This window comes from Lepisosteus platostomus, chromosome 7 (genome assembly GCF_059453375.1).
Source record: "Lepisosteus platostomus isolate fLepPlt1 chromosome 7, fLepPlt1.hap1, whole genome shotgun sequence".
Taxonomy (NCBI): Eukaryota; Metazoa; Chordata; class Actinopteri; order Semionotiformes; family Lepisosteidae; genus Lepisosteus; species Lepisosteus platostomus.
Window position 1 is genome coordinate 33414042 of NC_142617.1, and position 18863 is coordinate 33432904.

The 18863-nt window shown below is 45.8% G+C and overlaps 1 protein-coding gene across 1 annotated transcript; it reads right to left on the minus strand.

The window, feature by feature from the left end:
- Window positions 1-269: 269 nt before the first annotated feature.
- LOC148658565 (adiponectin receptor protein 1-like) lies at window positions 270-16816 on the minus strand. Its single transcript, XM_088639920.1, has 8 exons — window positions 16010-16816; window positions 12953-13161; window positions 10609-10737; window positions 8870-9041; window positions 8479-8665; window positions 6971-7158; window positions 4387-4580; window positions 270-3019 (listed from the first exon to the last, which is right to left on the minus strand). The coding sequence occupies exons 2-8, from the start codon at window positions 13097-13099 to the stop codon at window positions 2891-2893; spliced, it is 1146 nt and encodes a 381-aa protein (XP_088496046.1). The 5' UTR covers window positions 13100-13161; window positions 16010-16816; the 3' UTR covers window positions 270-2890.
- Window positions 16817-18863: the final 2047 nt, after the last annotated feature.

Consider the following 18863-nt stretch of genomic DNA (forward strand, 5'->3'; position numbering starts at 1 on the left):
ATGAACCTACCCGTATATTTTTTGGACCCTGGGAAGAAACTAGAGTGCCCAAAGGAAACTCACACAAACACATAGAGAACATGCAAACTCCACACGGATAGCACCCCAGAATTGAGACCAGGGAACCCCATGCTAATCACTGTGTCACTGTACTGCCCCCTATACATTAACCACTGATCACAACCACTAGAGTCCAGTGTTGAACTGGTTAATCATCAAGGAGAGAAGCGAGGGGCTTCTTGGATGGGTAACAAAGGCAACAAGAGAAATGGTTTCTAACTGTAAGCTTTATTAAATATTTAATAGAACATCTTACATCTAGATATACAGGTTGTGGCTGGAAGGGAGAAATGGATGATCACAGGCCTAAATGAAAGGACACGCCATGCGTGTTCAACGCAGTGTTAAAAAGTCTTTGTTAAGCACCCAGCTTTAAAGAGACTTAAAAGAGGCACACCCCTGTCTACGAGCACAGCAGCAGAACAAGCTTATCGATGGGCTTCAATGAACTCTAACTGCCAGATCAAAATGAAAAAGCCACAGATGGAAGAAAGAGAAAAATGATGTAGTCGCTCAAGATCCAGGTCAAACTGATTTAGTTGCAACACATTCCGAACCGGCTGCTCCCTGACTGCTCCTGGTGTTTAAAGTGCACCAGACCTTTACAAAGTTTGTCCCTTTTTTATTTCCATTTGCTTAAGGCACAGAAAATATTAAGGGAACACACTGCATCTGGGAGAATAACTAGTTAGATTAAAATCCACCAGATGGTTTCTTTTTGCCCCATCAAAGGTAACAATGTTAATCATTTGCTGACAAAGTGGGTTAAGCGACCAGGGGAGTTTATGTCTACAATTTCCACTGATGCCCACCGCACTTTAGATCTTGCAAAGTACATGCAGTGTTTCCTGGACAAAATGTATAAAGGGAACAACTCCTAGAGTACATCAAACTGGAGTCATCCCACATTCGTCTTGATCTGCACTAGTTTTGAGATGTAAAAGGTAGCAGTTCAGTATCAGTCTTCGCAGTTCCAAACAGTGTTTTAACTGGGATCCTTGTATCTTAAATCAATATCTCATTCTAATGTACAGCAGTTAAAGTAAAATCATCTAAATTGTCCCGCATCTTATTCAATACGTTGCTGTGTGCGAACACAGCTGACATTGTTGCATATTAGACTGATATTGACCATTTTCACTACTCTAGCAAATACAGTTTATGAAAATGAATATCTGATGATGTGGGAGGAAATGGACAGGGGAAGAAAATTAGTGTTGCACCATACAGCCCATCGAAAAGACCTTGTGCGTTATAAGTCTGTGCAATGCCAATAAGTTACCTGCTCCATTTCCTCCCAAGCCACAATGGGGAAGTGATTTCCAGAGTATGCGTTTCGAAGAAAACCGTTAGATGCCTAAGACAGCCCAGAAAGGTACAGACAGTGTCGACTGCTTGTGTTTCCAGTCAGGTTTTTACATGATGGCGCTCAAGAAGAGCGTCAGTTAGCAGAGTTCTTCACGTTACAAATTCTGCCAAATTCGGTCACCAGGTTCCCCGCCAAATACTCAGGTTTTGAAAAGAGGGGTACACTTCACTAATCAGTCTGTCCAGAGATCGTAGACAAGATCAGAGCTAATGAAGTTACAACAAAGAACCAACTGCCTCTTCGTTTTTAACCGGCCTGCAGAATTTCCATTAAAAAAAAAAACGGGAAATGAATGTAAAAACCCAAGAAAATAATGTCCATCACCATTTCACAGACTTTTGTCAAGAACAACTTTTTAATGGCCACTGATTCCCCCCTCTCCGCTACTGATTATCTCTTGGCTGTTAGCTTGATTCGCATTCCTGCCTCTTCAATTACAAATAAAATCTAAAATCCCATTGTACCTCATTCACTACCACAGCTATGGCACTCTCCCTTTCTCATATAAAGCCTGTCTCCCTTCAGCCCTACTTTTCTGCTCCAGAAGGCGATCGCCTTCTTTCTCGAATTTCCTCTGCCATCACAATCTCACACCAACAGCTTAAGAGAAGGATCTCATTAGGAATCAGCTGGACCGATACACTATAACACCTTTCTCCAGAGGAGAAAGAGTGACGATTTAAACAGACAAGAGGTCTGCAGGATTACAGCTCTCGAGGATCAACTGGGGATCTTTGAATTCATGGATTGAAGGGCGTCGTCAAAGCATTTTCGCGCCGGGATTCAGAGCTGTATGGATCTGAAAGGCAGGCTCTGTGTGAGCCTGTGGGCGGCGTTACAATACCTAGATCAAACGAACCTGAAGGACGAAGAGGCAGGAATGAACGGCCAAGACTCAAACCGACACCTGAGCCCAGGGAGTCAAGAGAGACCAGCACGTCCATAGCTGACTTGTAAAACGCTTTGTCCAGCACCTTTGCTCTCTGCCGATTTCCTTTCCGACTTGGTGTGCGCCCCGCGAAGGACTCATCGAGGCCTTCTCTAAATTTTTCCTTTGGGTTCGGATCACACCGCGCCTCCCTAGCTACACCTACAGGAACGCGGCAGCCTCCGGGAATGCCTGTCGGAAGGGACGCCTCTTAGCATCGCCGAATCTCTTGATCCCTCACGGCGAGCCATGTACTTTTGTTCAGCACAGCCCCACCCCCCCCCCCCGCCAGAAATGTATCGTTCGAAGGCTGGAGGATCCAAGCAGGAGCTCCAGGGAGAATGCCACAGGGGCCCCCCCACGCTCCGGTCAGAAAGGATATCGGCAGGGAGAGGCTGATTCTACACGGGGTCCTGCGAGCCCCAGTGGCACTTGGGAACAGTGGGTGCAGGCTGCCGGGTGTGTGTGTGTGTGTGTGTGTGTGTGTGTGTGTGTGTGTGTGTGTGTGTGGTGGGGGGGGGTACGGTGTCCTCTCAGAGCAGCGAGTCATCGGTGCAGCCCCCTTCCAGGCCGTAGCGGAACTCCTGCAGGTTGGACACGCCGTAGAAGTGGATGAAGGCAGCCGCCACCACCAGCACGTGGAAGATCTGGTGAGACTGAAACTGAAGAAGCAGAGCGTGAGATCATGAGACACTGTGAAATCCCTCTGCTGAAGCCCTGCTTTCAAGAGCAGAGTTTTTTTTTTTGAACTTTGTATTTAATGGTGAAAGTTTTCCAGTACTACATAAGAAAAAATAAAAATTACAGCTTTTATCTTTCATTTTTGGATGAGATTGTTTACGCCAGTATAGATGGGAGGTTATATATAAATACAGTCAGCAAAAACACAACAAATAACCAACAATCCAGACAAAAGTCTGCCTCATCCTCTTTCACAGAACAGAATCAGGTCTCAATTGAGCTACAAACCCACTCCAGGCCTGCCAGGATTTACTAAACCTTTCTACTTGTAACCCAAGAGAAAAGGTGAGCTTTTCCATTATATAAATCTCCCTTCACAACACTGATAAAAAAAAAAACAGATCTGATATAAATAAAAAAGCCAACACTGTAAGAGCTGGGCGGCAAAAAGCTGAAGTAAAAAGAGGAAAGAGAGGTAGAGGTAGGAAAAGTGGAATGCAGAGGGAAAAAGATGGATTTCAGGAAGAGCAGGACAGAAAACAGCGCAGCAAGAGAGAGAGGTACAAGGGGTGACAGATCACAAAGGGGGATATATGTTAAGTGAAATCGCTTATTCCTGCTGTAAAGACCTGTGTATTTTATTTTCCAGTAAGTCCGCACCACATGTTCAGGGCTTGAATAGCCACTTTGCAACATGCATTTATATAATAATAATATCACTTTATTAACCATATACAATGTCTTGCATTAGGAATTTATCTTTTCACATACCCCAGCTTGCTCTCTATGAGACACACAGACAGGGAGAGAAGCTTAGGGTCAGAGTGCAGGGTCAGCCATTGTACAGCGCCCCTGGAGCAGCTGGGGTTAAGGGCCTTGCTCAGGGGCCCAATGGAGTAGGATTCCTCTGCCGGCTGTGGGATTTGAACTGGCAACCTTCCAGCCACAGGCGCAGATCCTTAGCCACAGAGCCACCGCTATAGAGTCTAGGAATAAAATGTCTAGTGTGTCTAGTCATATACTCGTCAACAATGTTTTTTCAAAGGAAACAGCAGAGAAACTGCTTACACTGGACAGCAAGCAAGAAAGCCAGGCCAGCCAAGAGACCCGAGCACAGTCCCGGATAAAACTGAAAGAGTGCATGGATCGGGTCCTGGAAAGGGCGCAAGGCCAAGCCATCAGATGCTGCTGTGTTCGTGTTTGCTTTTTTTCTGCTGCGTGATGTGCCAGATAGATGTTATGAGTATGTCAGGAGCTCTCCCTGGACTGGACCCGGCTCACAGGACATCCCTGTGGGGGCAGGGGGCACAGACCTCCAGCTCCACAGGAAAGAGAAGCGCCATCTTACCCAGATGTCACACTTGCCGGGGAAGTAGCGCTCGGGGATCCTGGCGGCGTACAGCCCTGCGCCGGTAATGTACATGGCGCCCATTAGGAAAAACCAGCCCATCTGGCCCACGGTGGTAGCCTTGACGAAACCCTCAGCGATAGTGAAGTGCATAGTGGGCACGATACCACTCAGGCCCAGGCCCATGAACACTCCTGTGGGGACAACACATGCTGAAGCAGAGGGCAGAAAGACAGACACGGGACAGGGAGCAGACACGCCAAGCCAGGGGGTAGACAGGGGGGCCTGAGGGGTACAGTCTACAACCCAGTTAGTTGAAGCAGGCTAGTGTTTTTAGCATTGTTATATATCCATCCAATCTGGAACTGCCATTTGTGTGCTTTTCATGTTTCGGCTCACAGCTATGACCTCTCAAGCACTGATGGGGGAGATCAGGGAAGACGAGGCTCCTTCGAACTACCTGCCTTTGAGCCCGTTCTCCTTTGACGCGCCACAGGATACGTGGCCCTAAACAAGAGACTAAGCTCCTATCCGAGGAGAGTCACGTCCCTCGTGACAGCACAGGAACGTCTGCAAGCACCCAGGACGTGACGGGGATCTCTGTGTTACTGCTATCTGAGAAACCACTGTTTGGCTGTCAGGAAATCACAGTCACAGTGGGCTAGTAACTTGGCCTAGGCTCGTGAACCTGCAATGCCTGGACCGTGGAGCTCAGGTAAGAGCCTTGAGGGGTTGAGCCACTTAGGAGTCCCAAGCAGGGTAAGATTTAAACAGGTGTCAAACCTGCTGGGATGTGGCCCTGGTCTGGACTGGAATAGAAAGACACTCATCTTTAGGATGTGCATGATGTCCTACTATCCTGCTGCATTTAAAAAATGTACAGAACAGCAATAACAGACTGTGGAAGTGTCTGAAACAAGATACTGGAGATACTACTTGCTCATTTATTCACATTAAAGTGACCATGACAAATACGATGCTATAGTAAGTACATCCCATGAGAACATATTTGCATATATGGATATTAGATCTTCATTTCAACAATATTGATAGATAAAGGTGATCTAATTAAAAGATAATGAAAATTATTCTTTGCAATCATTAATTCAAGAAAAAAAAGTCAGAAATGCAATTGTCTGCTGTGGAAAAAATAAGTCCACCCCCTAGCTTCAACAGCTGGTGTTGCCCCCTTTGGCAGAAATCACTCCTTGTAGGCCTTTCTTGTAATTGTCTATCAGTCTCCTACATCGACTTGGAGAACTTTTTGCCCACTCCTCCTTACAGAGCTCCTTCGACTGTGTGATGTTTGAGGGCTTTCTTGCATGTTCTGCCCGCTTCAAGCCCCACCACAGCATTTCTGTGGGGTTAAGATCTGGGCTTTGACTTGGCCATTTCATAAACCTCCATTTCTACTTTTTGAGCCAGTCTTTTGTGGATTTGCTTGAGTGTTTTGAGTCACTGTCTTGCTGAAAGGTCCACTTACGGTTCAGCTTCAGTTTTTTGACAGATGGCCTCACATTCTCCTCATGTACTCTCTGGTACAATGTGGAATTCATAGTTGACTCCTAATGGCAAGCTGGCCAGGCCCTGAGGCAGAAAAACAGCCCCAAACCATACTGCTTCCACCACCATGCTTTACAGTTGATATGAAGTTCTTCTGGTCAAAGGCAGTTTCTGGTTTGCGCCAAACATGACGTCTGGCATTGTGGCCAAGCAGCTCTATCTTTGTCTCATGCGTCCAGGGCACATTGTTCCAATAGTCCTGATCTTCACCTAGGTGTTGTCTGGCAAACTTCAGTTGTGCATCTATATTGTTTTTTGAGAGCAGAGCCTTCTTCCTTCCAGACCTCGCATGTAGGGCAACGTTGTGCAGTCTCTTTGGGATGGTTGACTCATGCACTTTGACACTGACTGAGGCAAGACTTGCCTGTAAATCCCTTGATGTTATCCTGAGGTTCTTGGAGACTTCCTGCAGCATCTTTTGGTCTTTTGCATTCCTCTTGGTTTAAATAGTACAAATGAGTGCACAATGTGACTTTTCAATGTTATTTTTTAAAATTAGATCACCTTTATTTATCACTGTTCTTGAAATGACAATCAAATATCCTTTTGTCCAAAAATGTAAAAAAAGACAAACCTTTTCATGGGATGTACTTACTTTTTCACACCACTGTAAGTGTACTGCTGGTTAGGAATATTTTTCAGTCATTTGTACACACAAGTACTAAGTACTGTAACCATGACTGTGTTAAATTAACAGCTGAGGATGAATTCAGACCACTGCTCCACATTTCAGTTGTGCTCAATACATAAAACAGGAAAAAACGATGGTATGAGTAATATGTAGGATAACCTCTAGATAAAACACAAAATAGGTAAAAAAACGAAGTTATTTTTGCAGTATGTGTTTGCGTGTTGATCAGTATTTCTGGGCTCGTTTGTTCTGGTCTGAGCAAAGGTCCCGTTGAGGAGTGTGTTTCGAACTGTGTTTTGTGAGGTCCCCTGCCCTTGGGTAGTTGGGCTACCGTGTCTGCTCAGCCTTTCGCACTATAGTGCCCCCCATCTGGCAGGGACGTGATCTTACCTGCGCGCGTGGGCCGGTGGCGTGGGGTGGAGAAGCGGTCCCACTGCGACACGATGATGGCGGCGATGCCCAGCACGCAGACAATGGAGAGGTAGATGAGGCGTGGCTGAGGGGAGCAGTAGAAGGAGTAGTACAGCCAGGGCACGAAGGAGCCCATGATCAGCAGGGCGATCCCGGAGTAATCCAGCCTGCCAGGGGGACAGAGAATCAATCAACCTTTCCCTTTTGAAATCAACTGTTTCTTTTAAAGCCAGCTTAGACACTCGCTAATGACTTTAATTGCAGTCTGGTTAGACGTGGAGGAACTTCTCCATTAAAAGGGATAATTGGCCATGAATTAGCTGTTCATTTTGCATTTGTGAGGATTAATTGAAAAATTAATTGAAAAAGCGACCTAGAATCCCATAACCACAGTGGAGAGGTGCACATTTTTAGCCTTTGGGGTGGTGGCCAAATGCTTGTACTTCCTAAAAAATGAAGTTTTTAATTAGAAAGCATTAATGCCTTGCATTTATGCTGTCAGATTTAGAAAATAAGTACGTTTTTAAATTGCTAAGCACTTTATGTTACTAGGGATAGTAACAGATACTTAAGTTGAAAAAAGTAACGCAATTCTTTAGATAAAAAAAAACAATGTTTTAGTACAGTATTTCAAATACAGCAAAAACAAACACTGAACAGTACCAAGCCCATTTAGAGTGGTGTGGCAGAAACAGACTGAACAAAGGATCTAAAAAGATGAAAAAAGAGATCACAACTGTGAGACACGAAAATAAATGAGTGGAAGAGAATTTAGACTGAGGCAAATGCTTCAGGGACTAGTGTTCTGTCGAGGGTGCAATCTATCCTTGCTCTCTGTGTTTGCTGGGATAGGCATTGCCTTGGTGTACCCCACTAAAGGATGAAGCATCTCTGGATAATGATGTTTCTGAAGTACTGAAAGTACCTTTGCACTAGTGAGTGATGCATGTGTTGCTAAACTGATGCGGTGTCACTCCCGCACTGTGAACGGCTCTGATGCGGTGTCACTCCCGCACTGCGAACGGCTCTGATGCGGTGTCACTCCCGCACTGCGAACGGCTCTGATGCGGTGTCACTCCCGCACTGCGAACGGCTCTGATGCGGTGTCACTCCCGCACTGCGAACGGCTCTGATGCGGTGTCACTCCCGCACTGCGAACGGCTCTGATGCGGTGTCACTCCCGCACTGCGAACGGCTCTGATGCGGTGTCACTCCCGCACTGTGAACGGCTCTGATGCGGTGTCACTCCCGCACTGTGAACGGCTCTGATGCGGTGTCACTCCCGCACTGTGAACGGCTCTGATGCGGTGTCACTCCCGCACTGTGAACGGCTCTGATGCGGTGTTACTCCCGCACTATGAACGGATCTGATGCGGTGTCACTCCCGCACTGTGAACGGCTCTGATGCGGTGTCACTCCTGCACTATGAACGGATCTGATGCGGTGTCACTCCTAAACTGTGGTGTGGGCAAGGCAGACAATCTTACTTGGAAAAGGTGCGGGACACTTTCTCGGAGTGGCAGTACACCGTATGGAAGAGCCAGGAGAAACACAGGCACAGCACAGCACCCAGAAAGAACATCCCGAACACCACCTTCTCCTGCAGGGGCGCCATGAAGTAGACATTGGGGCGCAGCATTGTCAGGATACCCAGGCACAGGAACAGGATCAGACCTGAGGAAACAGATTGAATTATGTTTAGCCTTAAAGGATGGGCAGAGGCAGAGAAAATCAAGGTGATCGTAGGGGAGACTGGGAGAGGAGTGAGAAGGAGAGGATAGCAAGATAACAGAGAAAACTGAGAACGTGAGGTGAAAGGTCAAGGTGGATGAGCATGGGGCTACGTGACTGTGTCTGGGGCAGTGCTTTGAGGCTCACCAAGCAGGTGTGTCCAGATGTTGCCGGTCTCGGTGTGGATCCTGAAGATGCTGCCGAAGCAGGCCCGGAAGGAAGGCATGGGCGGCCGGTGCCCGTGCAGCAGGTAGTCATTGTCCTTCAGCCACTCCGGCAGCACATGGTATGGGATCACCCTCCAGCGTCCTTCCCACATCTGCAAAACACAGCCATTATTAGCAGGAACACTGGGACACTGCACTTACACTGAAGTCCCGCTCAGTAAGCTTTCAGTGCAAAACATGACATTGCGCAATGAAAACATTACAATCATAAGTCAAGGTAACCTCACTGAGCATTAACCCAATCCTGCGTTAGGGTTATACCCAATGCAGCATGTAGACTTGAGCAGCCCAGGACAGGCTGCTGTGGGATGTTTTGCCACTCAAGCTGCGTAGCTGTAGTCAGCAGGTAAAGGCTGGCTGGAAGTGGCCGACACCCGTTGAAGGGCAAGCCCTCACAAAAACAAGACTTTATGTTGTGCCGTTGTAATCCTAGTACCGTGTCTTCTTGCATTGCCACACAGGAAATGGACGTTTCTAGAGAGGCCCGCAGGAAAGGAAAAACCGTTGGCTCAAGGCCTTTGTTAATGTGTGGCGGAGAAGGAAGCCTGCCCTCAACCTGCATTAGAGGAGTTTGTTTGAATTAAAGGAGATTTCTTCACACTTTACACTTCAATAGCCCCACCATTTGGCTGAGACAGCAGTCAGCACAACTCTCACCACTTTTCACACATATGTTCTTCAGTCAGGACGGGCACGGGCCAAACAGAATCCACTGGTGAATAAGCGAATTAAACACTTCAAAACTCTGTCCTGACAATAAATGTTCTCTGGCCCACACAAATGTCACTTTTGTCTCTCATCTGTTAATGCTACCCCTGAACAATCTCCAAACATGCAGTTCATTTTCAATGCAGACAGAGCCTCAGTTGAAGTTAGGGCTATTTCTTCCTGGCCTGTGCTGTAGACAGTCTCAGGAAAGAGCAGTGATTCCTTTGCCTTCTAGGATGTGACCTGTCCCTGTCAGAGCAGTGATTTCTGGTTCCTCTGGACTAGTCTGCTGATTGCTGAAGCCGAACATCTCATTCTCTGGACGGCTTCTCTCAAACTCAGGCCACTATCAATTATTCTGATCGCAATTTAGCGGTCTCCATTACTCAAGCAGGGGATCTTTTTCTGTGCTTGTATACATTAAAACAATATGTTTTCAACGTCTAGTCATACAAGTCCTTAAATCAATTAATTTCAGCAATTTCAAAAGCTCTTTGTGAAAGCTGTAGAAAGCTTTATATGAAATCTCATGACTTGAGTTCAGTATTGTGTTCTACCAAAGAACAATATTACTTAATCAACACCTCTGTCTGCACACTGTTTGAAATTTAAATAACATTATGCATGTGCCCATCATGACACTGACTTAAAATCTGATCATCCAAAACTCTCGTGATACGTGTTTACTTTTAAAAGCGGCAGAATAGTATACTCCCCAGGTGGGAATCTATGGAACATTCAGTCTTTGCTGGGCAACACGCTTAGCTTGGGCACAAAGCTCTCTGAGATACTGCATGTAGGCTTGAGAAATGGAAAAGTTGCTTGAGCACAAATCAGAGCACGTGTGTGAGGCTTCTGGCACTGCTTGTTCTCATTAAAGCTCAGTGCCTGTCATGTGGGCACTGGTTCAAGCACACCCAGCCTGGTGCCAGCACGGCACTGACTGCCTACCTTGTACACAAACTCCTCCATCTTCTCCATGGCATGATGGGCCTGCAGCGGCAGTGTAATCACTCTCACTCCTTCCTCCTCCTCCTCCTCCTCTTCCTCCTCAGGGCAGGCTGCTGCCCCTGCTGGCCCCTGCAGAGGCATAAAGCCACATTAGCCCCTGCAAGCAGGCAAGTGATCCCTACAACAGTTTACTATGGTAAATATGGGCCTTATCTCTCCCTTAATCCGACTAGTAATATGATCAGATCCCACTCCTCCATTTGATCTGCTGTGTGGCGGAGCTGCTGCTGGAGCAAAATGGCAGTCAGGCCCAGGTGGATGCTATACTTCAATGGTGGGATTCTGTCTCCCACCTATATGTACAGTACTTTGAGATCCTTTGGGATGAATGCAAGCAATTACTGCTATTTTCGCAACCTTCCCCCTTTTACCATTCTTGTAATAATCCACTCACTCCGAACTGTCAACCCCACGGACTGTAGGATTAATATAGTACAAGCCGGTGGACACGTGTGTCACCTAAAAGGAAGCTCATTTAAGACAGAAAACTCTGTACACAAAGAGTTGTGGGAGTCTGGTACAAGCTACCCAGTCATGCTGTTCAACCCGATATACCCAAAACAGCTAGATGAGATCCTCACATTAATTAGTTAAGAGCATCTTAACTAGTTAACTAGCAAAAGTTAGCTGGCCTCCTGTCATCTGTAACAGTCCTCAAGCTTATATCAAGGAGATACTGGGTGCGGTTTGTTGTTCATCCTGTTCTGGATGCCGACTACGCCCCTCCCTCTTTCATGTTGCATCGTCGTGTGTGGTCTCACCAATTTTCTGCTCCTGATTTCAGTTGCCTTACTATTTGCCAGATGTCCTCACTAAAGGCGTGCCCGTGTCTATGTTGTATTGTGTTTTCCCACAATCCCCTTTGCATTACAATTCTATCCATCTGGTACTGAAGGAGGAGAAACCTGTTTAGACATGTCATATGCAAGCAGAGAGATGTGTGCTGCTTAGCTGTTGAGTCAGGGACCTTTCAACACCAGTCACTGGTAAAGTGATGGTCTGAATCTGCTCAGCTACTTCTGGGCGGAGTACATCTTTGCTAAAGGCCTTTTGTGTTTTTTACGTTCCCCTCAATCAGAGAGGCGTGGATCAGAAAAAAGATCAGAATTGAACCTCCCCCTATGATAAAACTCTGATTCTTATCAGTCTATACTAAAAACACAAATAAAATACAAGCAAAACACCAGACCCGTATGGAAGCTTATTAGCGCCACGGATAAAAATATATTTTTTGTGTTCATATAAGATTGTACTGCTTTTAAACTTGAAACCTTTTGCATTTGTAAGAGACAGTATTGCATTTAAACGAGCTAACATAGTTCAAATGCGATTAATATGTGAACAATACTGTTATTGTTGGTTAATTGTTGACTCTTTAAGCATAAAGCCCTCAAACGTTTTTGGACTACACTATGCTCATAACGAATCCATTTGAATTTGTAATAACACAGCAAAATGCAGGAAACATGTCATTTAAAGGAAGAAGAAACAGTATTTCTGTGTCCATTGGCATATACATGAATGTAAAAATGATAGGGGAATGCCAAAACAAAAACAGGACAGCACACAACCCATGATACAGTTGTTAGTACATCGTTGGCTTGCTCTACCAACGATTACCAACAATAATACCAGTTACAGTAAGCCAGCAATAGGTATACGTCTTACTGTCAAGTCATCATAAATGTATTCCGTTCAATGTTTACAGAGAAGGCAAAAACCTATGTACAGTTCCTTTTTTTCTGCAGTTTCACATGTAGAATAACATGTTTGGAAAGCCACGTGATTTCTACTTTTCACAGAAACGGCAAAACCGAGACTCGTTTAACCCAGGAATGCTCACTAGCAGGGAGTTCTAATTCATGTATACAAAAAGAACTCCACATGCTCCTGTCGCTTAATTCTTTTGTGCAAAAAGGAGTGTCACCATATTCTTCTGTTCTTAAAGTCAATGCTAGTGTGTATGGGACAATACTATTGTATATATATATTGCAACATATCATTATAGCAGGCGATATTGTTCGCAAATTAATTATCCCGTTTTCAGGCAATGTTTACTTGTATAAACTCAAAAAAGTTTTTAGTTTAAATGCAAGACTGTTTTAAACTTTTTTTTTCCTCTGTGGCGCAAAAAAGCTTCCGCAGACCTGAGGAGCTGTATATAAAACGCACTGGGAAGTTGTGTTCAGACACACAGTTAGCTTCGCTAGCTTTCTCTGACTGGAGCTCCAGTGTCTGAGACCCTCTGCATCTCCCTCCCCCCCCCAGGTCCGGAGGACTCACCCCAGCTGTGGCCCCCTGTGCCTTGCCTGGCCCCCCGGACTCCTCCAGCAGGGGGCCCAGCTCTGTCAGCTCCACATCCTCGGGGGCGCGGCACACCTCGGTGATACGGCACTCTTCATCGCTTGCCGAGCCGTTCCTGGCCGACATGGGGAGATCGCCCTCTTGCCTGGCCTGACCGCTGTGCCCCACGTGCAGGGCACCCTTTCTTGCTGCGGACAGACACAGACACACAGCGAGATCACAACCCCCGCCGCCACGCCACTGACACATCAGCCCTGGTCGGCCACAACAGGGACCCCAGCTGGCCAATGAGACGCACTGCTTGCACATCCACACTTAATTGATCAACCGGAGCTAACATGGTGTTTTATTCCCACATTCCTGGGAGTATCCATTTACTCTACTAGTGATGGGGCAGAAAATCACCCAGAATGGTCTCAAACGGCTTTGTGACCAGTGTCTTCTCTTCTCCGTGCTTTGAATGTTGGGATTTCGGAACAAGAGTAAGCATTTTTTCGAATACAGGTTTCGTTTCCTGACTCCTCCAGTCCAGTTCCAGACGCTTGTAGAATCTATGCCAAGGGGCACTGAAGCTGCACTGGTGGGTCATGGTGGCCTAACGCCCTGTTAATACACTTTATATTGGCGTTTTCTTTATTTTGACTGTTACTGTGCTGTATATCAGCACATATTCAAGGTTCTAGTCTTTGTATTAAATATGTAAGGAATATTTAAACAGATACGTAAACCATACGGCTCTGTATCGGTGACCAAACTCCCTCAAGGTCTGTTAAAGTAAAATAAGAACTGACTTTGTAAAAGAAACGGTAATTGGTAAGCTCCTAACAGAACAGAACATAAACCCCTTGAGCCTGAAAAAACCCAACTCACAACTCCAATACTTTGAATTGCAGTTAATGGTGATAAAAAAACGTACTACACCCAGAGCACAATGAATACAAAGAGCTATATACAGATGTAGCTAAGACTCAATAATTCCTTTTAAAGAGAGGTGTGATGCTGTCAAATAAACGCTGCCAAAGAGCTACCAAGCACAAAACGGAGCAGAAACAAACATGCCAACGTACCTGGTGTAGCTGAACACGGAAAACCAGACAATTCCACGGCGCTCATTCTAAAGTGGCGGGGCTGTGTGGGCATCTAATGCATTTATAGTGCCAAAGTGGCAAGTGAGCAGTCAGAGAACAAACGTCACACATTAACGTCATTCTACAAAGCAAAGCTTAAAGCTTCTTTTGACCCACAAACCATCAAGGTCATCGCTGCCAATGACGTACAGGGCGATAAGATGACAGCTGACACGGGCAAGTCTCCGCATCAGAAATAAGAAGGACGGACGTAGCTGGGGGCTTTGTTTATACTGGAATTGCACATGTTGTACTTTGCTCCCATTCTTCTTTTCAAGCACATAAACATTCACCCACAACTGCCAAACTGTCCTGTCTGAGGCTGCATACGCTGTCTGGACTGAAGCTGCACTCCATCATTGGGCTTTTAAGGGACAAAGCCAGATTTGGAAAATGTATCACCTTTGGATGGGGCATTCAACCTCAGTAAATAAAGAGTGTGCTTCGACTATAGAAGTCCTCTAAGGTTGACGCTTTGTTTTTATTAAAGTGTCTAATTAATCTTTACTCTCACCTCCTGAGTGTATACAGACAGTACTGAGTAAAAGAAAACTCAGCTTATTATACTGTACAGATATATTATAAGTTTATTACATATTACACTGTACAGTGTAAATATGGTGTATAAAGAACAATAAATCCATCTATTTCCTAACTGGTTTGTCCAATACAGGGTCACTGTGGAGCTGTAGTCTATCCCAGCAAGCAATGGGCTCAAGGCAGGATACACCCTGAACAGGACACCAGTCCATCGCAGGGCAGGCAGACAGACATACACTCACACCAGGGCCACTTTCCCCTGAAGCCAATTAACCCTACCAGTATGTCTTTGGACTGCAAGAAGATACCACAGCACCTGGAGGAAACCCACACAACCACAGGGAGAATATACACACAGATAATCCCCCTGGTCCAGAATTGAACCCAGGTCCCAAGAGCTGAGTCAGCAACACTAACCACTGCGCCACTGTGCAGCTCAGGAACAAGACAAAGAAGCAAACATCTTGGAGAGCATTTGCAGATTGATCCAAAAATCAGGAAACCAGACAATATTTCCAGCACAGAATTAACATTCACACAGCACAGAAATAGGCTTCTGTTTTAATAACAATGCTTATTCTGATTTCCACCGTCGATCACAGTCACGACCTTAAGAGCTATCATCTAAATAATACAAAAATAAATGATCAATCTGACTTGAGCGAGTAGGACCAGTAAAGACTTCAAAGGGAATAACTGGGTTCGGTCTGGGGGTACAGTATTAGTCACATGCCGGACAGTCAGCGCTAGGATCAGTCACATCGAAAACATATCACTGCTCAATGGGTATGCTTCAATCGACGGCATGGATTAGTGAACAACGCTCTGTCTGTAGAGGGCACCAATGCAGTATTAAGCCGGCGACTGCCTACTATATGTTATTATACTTGTGTCACGCAGCTGCACAAACTGCAGATGCCTGACACTCCGAGGGCAACTTCGCTCAGCAGATGCGACGGCGATTTTCCTTCTCAGATCCACGGATATTCCCACCCGAAAGGCCGGATGGTGGCTTTTGGGTTGGCTCGGCGAGATCCGGCCGCCTGCCCCGCACCGATCCAGGGAGACCAGCTCGGCTGGGAGCCGGAGAGTCTCGGCACCAGAACGGAACCTCCTGACACCGGAACCGAGTTCTGCGCGCGCCCGGTGCCTGGAAACCCGTCACTTTCCGAACATGCCCCGGCGGCCAACCTCAACTCCAAACTGTCAAGATCTGAACCCGAACCCACGACAGCCGCTTGTGTAACTCAGGAACAACAGACCGACGTGTGCGCGCTTGAATGCCCGGGGCTGAAACCAACGTCGGGCGGCGAACCCGCCGGTTTTCTCCGCTTCTCAGCAGAGTTCGGAAAACCCTGTCCCGTCTTACCTGATTCTACCCGATCGGACGCCGATTCCGACCCAAACTACAGGTCGCTTCTTCCGGCTTCCTGGGAAAACAACAAGCCCGGCGAGGAAACGAAGAGGCTTCTCTCTGCGCAGGCTCCGAAACGCCGAAGGCCCAGTAGCGCCACCTGCTGCCCGACGCGGAGGGCGACGCTTCAAACGTCCCGTTCGGTTGTTTTCAAGACCTGCTACGTGCTTTGTGGCCACGCAGATTCACCAAGCTAACTTCAGCGGATGGGAGCTCAACGGAAACGGAAAAAAAAACACACACATTATAATCAGCAGGTTAATATTAGCATCCAGTGAATCCTCACATCATAAATTTGGTTTTGAAAATTACTTTTTTTGAATAATGTTAAAACTCTAAATAAAAACCCGTTTAGGGGTTTAGTAGCTAATTTTTTCGAGGAGCTCATCCAGGCGTTTCTCGCAGAAGCTAATATATCGGCTTCAACAAAAGGGCTGAGCTGCTTGTTCCAGACCCCCACTACCCTTTGTGTAAATGTGTGCCTTCTTTTCTTTGTTTAAAGGCACTTTAGCTTAGTTTTCTTTTGTCTTATGCCTTTGTCAAAGCCCCTGGTGATTTTGAACACTTGAATCATGTACCCCTCGTCGTTTTCTCTGTTAACAACTTAAACTATTTTAGCACAAATAATTTTGCCTGTCGCAGTAGAACTGTCCTGTGACAATGGGAGCGTGTCCGGTTGTTCTTCTCCGGTCTGAAAGACTTCTAAAGTAGCAATATCTCCTGAAACCCCTTATCTGTAGTGGCCTCTTTCCATTAACCAGTCCAAAGACATCGTTTACTTTGCTTACCTTCTCCATAAAAAATATATTTACAGCTCTATTTGTAATCATACAGTTGTAGCTTGTTCAAAAGAACTATAACAGGTTAAACTAGATTCGACTCAATTCAATTCAATTTTATTTGTCATTATACTTACACAGGGATAAAAGTATAAAGTGTTTCTCATTAGTCTCTCAGGTGCAGTTTATATAGAGCAGACAAGACAATAGACAGGAAATACAATTACAATAACAATAACAATGTAAACAACGAGTATGGTACCGGTGTAACAGTACCCATATACTAGATCTGTCTTTTCCACGTCGACATTATCTAATAAAAACTGTTTCCTCACACTCTGCTCTAGTTCCAATTCAAACAGGAACGTGACTGAATTGTTTCTGGCTGTTTTAAGGGACACACAGTAACGGGTATAACCGGTTTGACAACCGGTTCTGCAATTGAATTATTTTTACTAATAATGTACAATGGTATTTTACAGATTTTCAATGTGAAAAAATGTGACATGTTTAGCATTCATCTACAATTTAATTGTACATTTAATGTTATTCTATCGGGTCGTCTTGTCTTTTTATATACAGATAGTATGTGAAATTACAGTGAATTAACTGGCGATCCCAATTGTACAATGTGTGACTGTTACCTTTATTGCTAGGTATTATGCCATAATTGTCTTATTTTCTTTCGGATTTAAATATATGTTAAGCTTTTTATTACGCAAGGTGAGGATTTCGGACGGAATCGTCACGAAGAACAGTTCTTTAAGCGTTACCGTAATAGGCTGTAACTAATTGTATCCGATATCAGTGCATATGCCCGAATGATCTGATTGCTTGTCTTGTTGATTACTGAGTGAATACACATGCATTTTAATTACTGTCGTGGAGCTTTCACTTGTATTTGAGCTGAAGACTTACGTTGAAGTACAGAGAGTGAGACTACACACTTGCAATTTTGTAGTCTGGAACCCGTATTTACCGTTCTCATAATTACATCTGTTTATGGACGTGGTTTTCTGGAGGGGCATCGTGTTGTTTCTGAGCGTTATAGTTTTAGAATCTAGTTTGAGAAGCTGCGCTTCCCGTCTGTTTTCACTGCGCTACGGCCTCAGCACCGTTTTCAAGGATTTCTCTTTGGCTGCCCCGTACGCCTGTCAGAGGCAGAAGGTTTAATTTACTCAGCTTTGTCTGCCCGGAGCAGAAATTACGCGTGGGCACCCGGGCGATAAAATAAATCTTCCCGATGAACTTCATCCGCTACTGCAAAGAGACCGGCGCGCGAACACCTTCACCCGCACCCTGACCCGCAAAGTAGCGTGACGCTAGCTACATTAAGCGACACTAGCTTGGCAGCACCTTTAAAAATAAAAGCCACCTAAACAGATATTTAAAAACTCAGTTTGAATCCGGGTCGGATCGCATTCAGAGCCGACAGACTTGGCTTCTTCGAGCGCGCCCTGCTGGAGTTCCTCAGGATCACCGAGACCTACATCACGACCGGGGAAATGACAGAACGGTTCCTCTCTGCACCCAAAGAGAGCGAGACCCAAACCCGTGTGTGTTCATTTCAAGTGAAGAAAATACAGTGTTAACATAATGCTGCCTCCACCATGCTTGTCCGAAGGGATGGTGTTGAGTTTGCAACAAAGACAACGCTTTGCATTTATACCTTAGGCCAGCAGCCATATCAGCCTGCAACTCTCAATTGGCAGTCCCCTGAAGCTCAGCAGGCGTGAGCCTGGTCAGTACCTGGATTGTAGACCTCCTGGGAAAAACTAAGGTTACTGCTGGAAGAGGTGTTAGTGGGGCCAGTAGGGGGTGCTCGCCCTGCAGTCTGTGTGGGTCCTAATGCCCCAGTATAGTGACAGGGACACTATACTGTAGAAAGGCGCTGTCCTTTGGATGAGATGTAAAACTGAGGCCCTGATTAAAAATCCAGGGTCTTAGGGGTGTTACCCTGGCTTCCTGGCCAAATTTCCCATTGGCCTCCTAACAATCCCCATTTATGAATCATCACTCTGTTCTCCTCC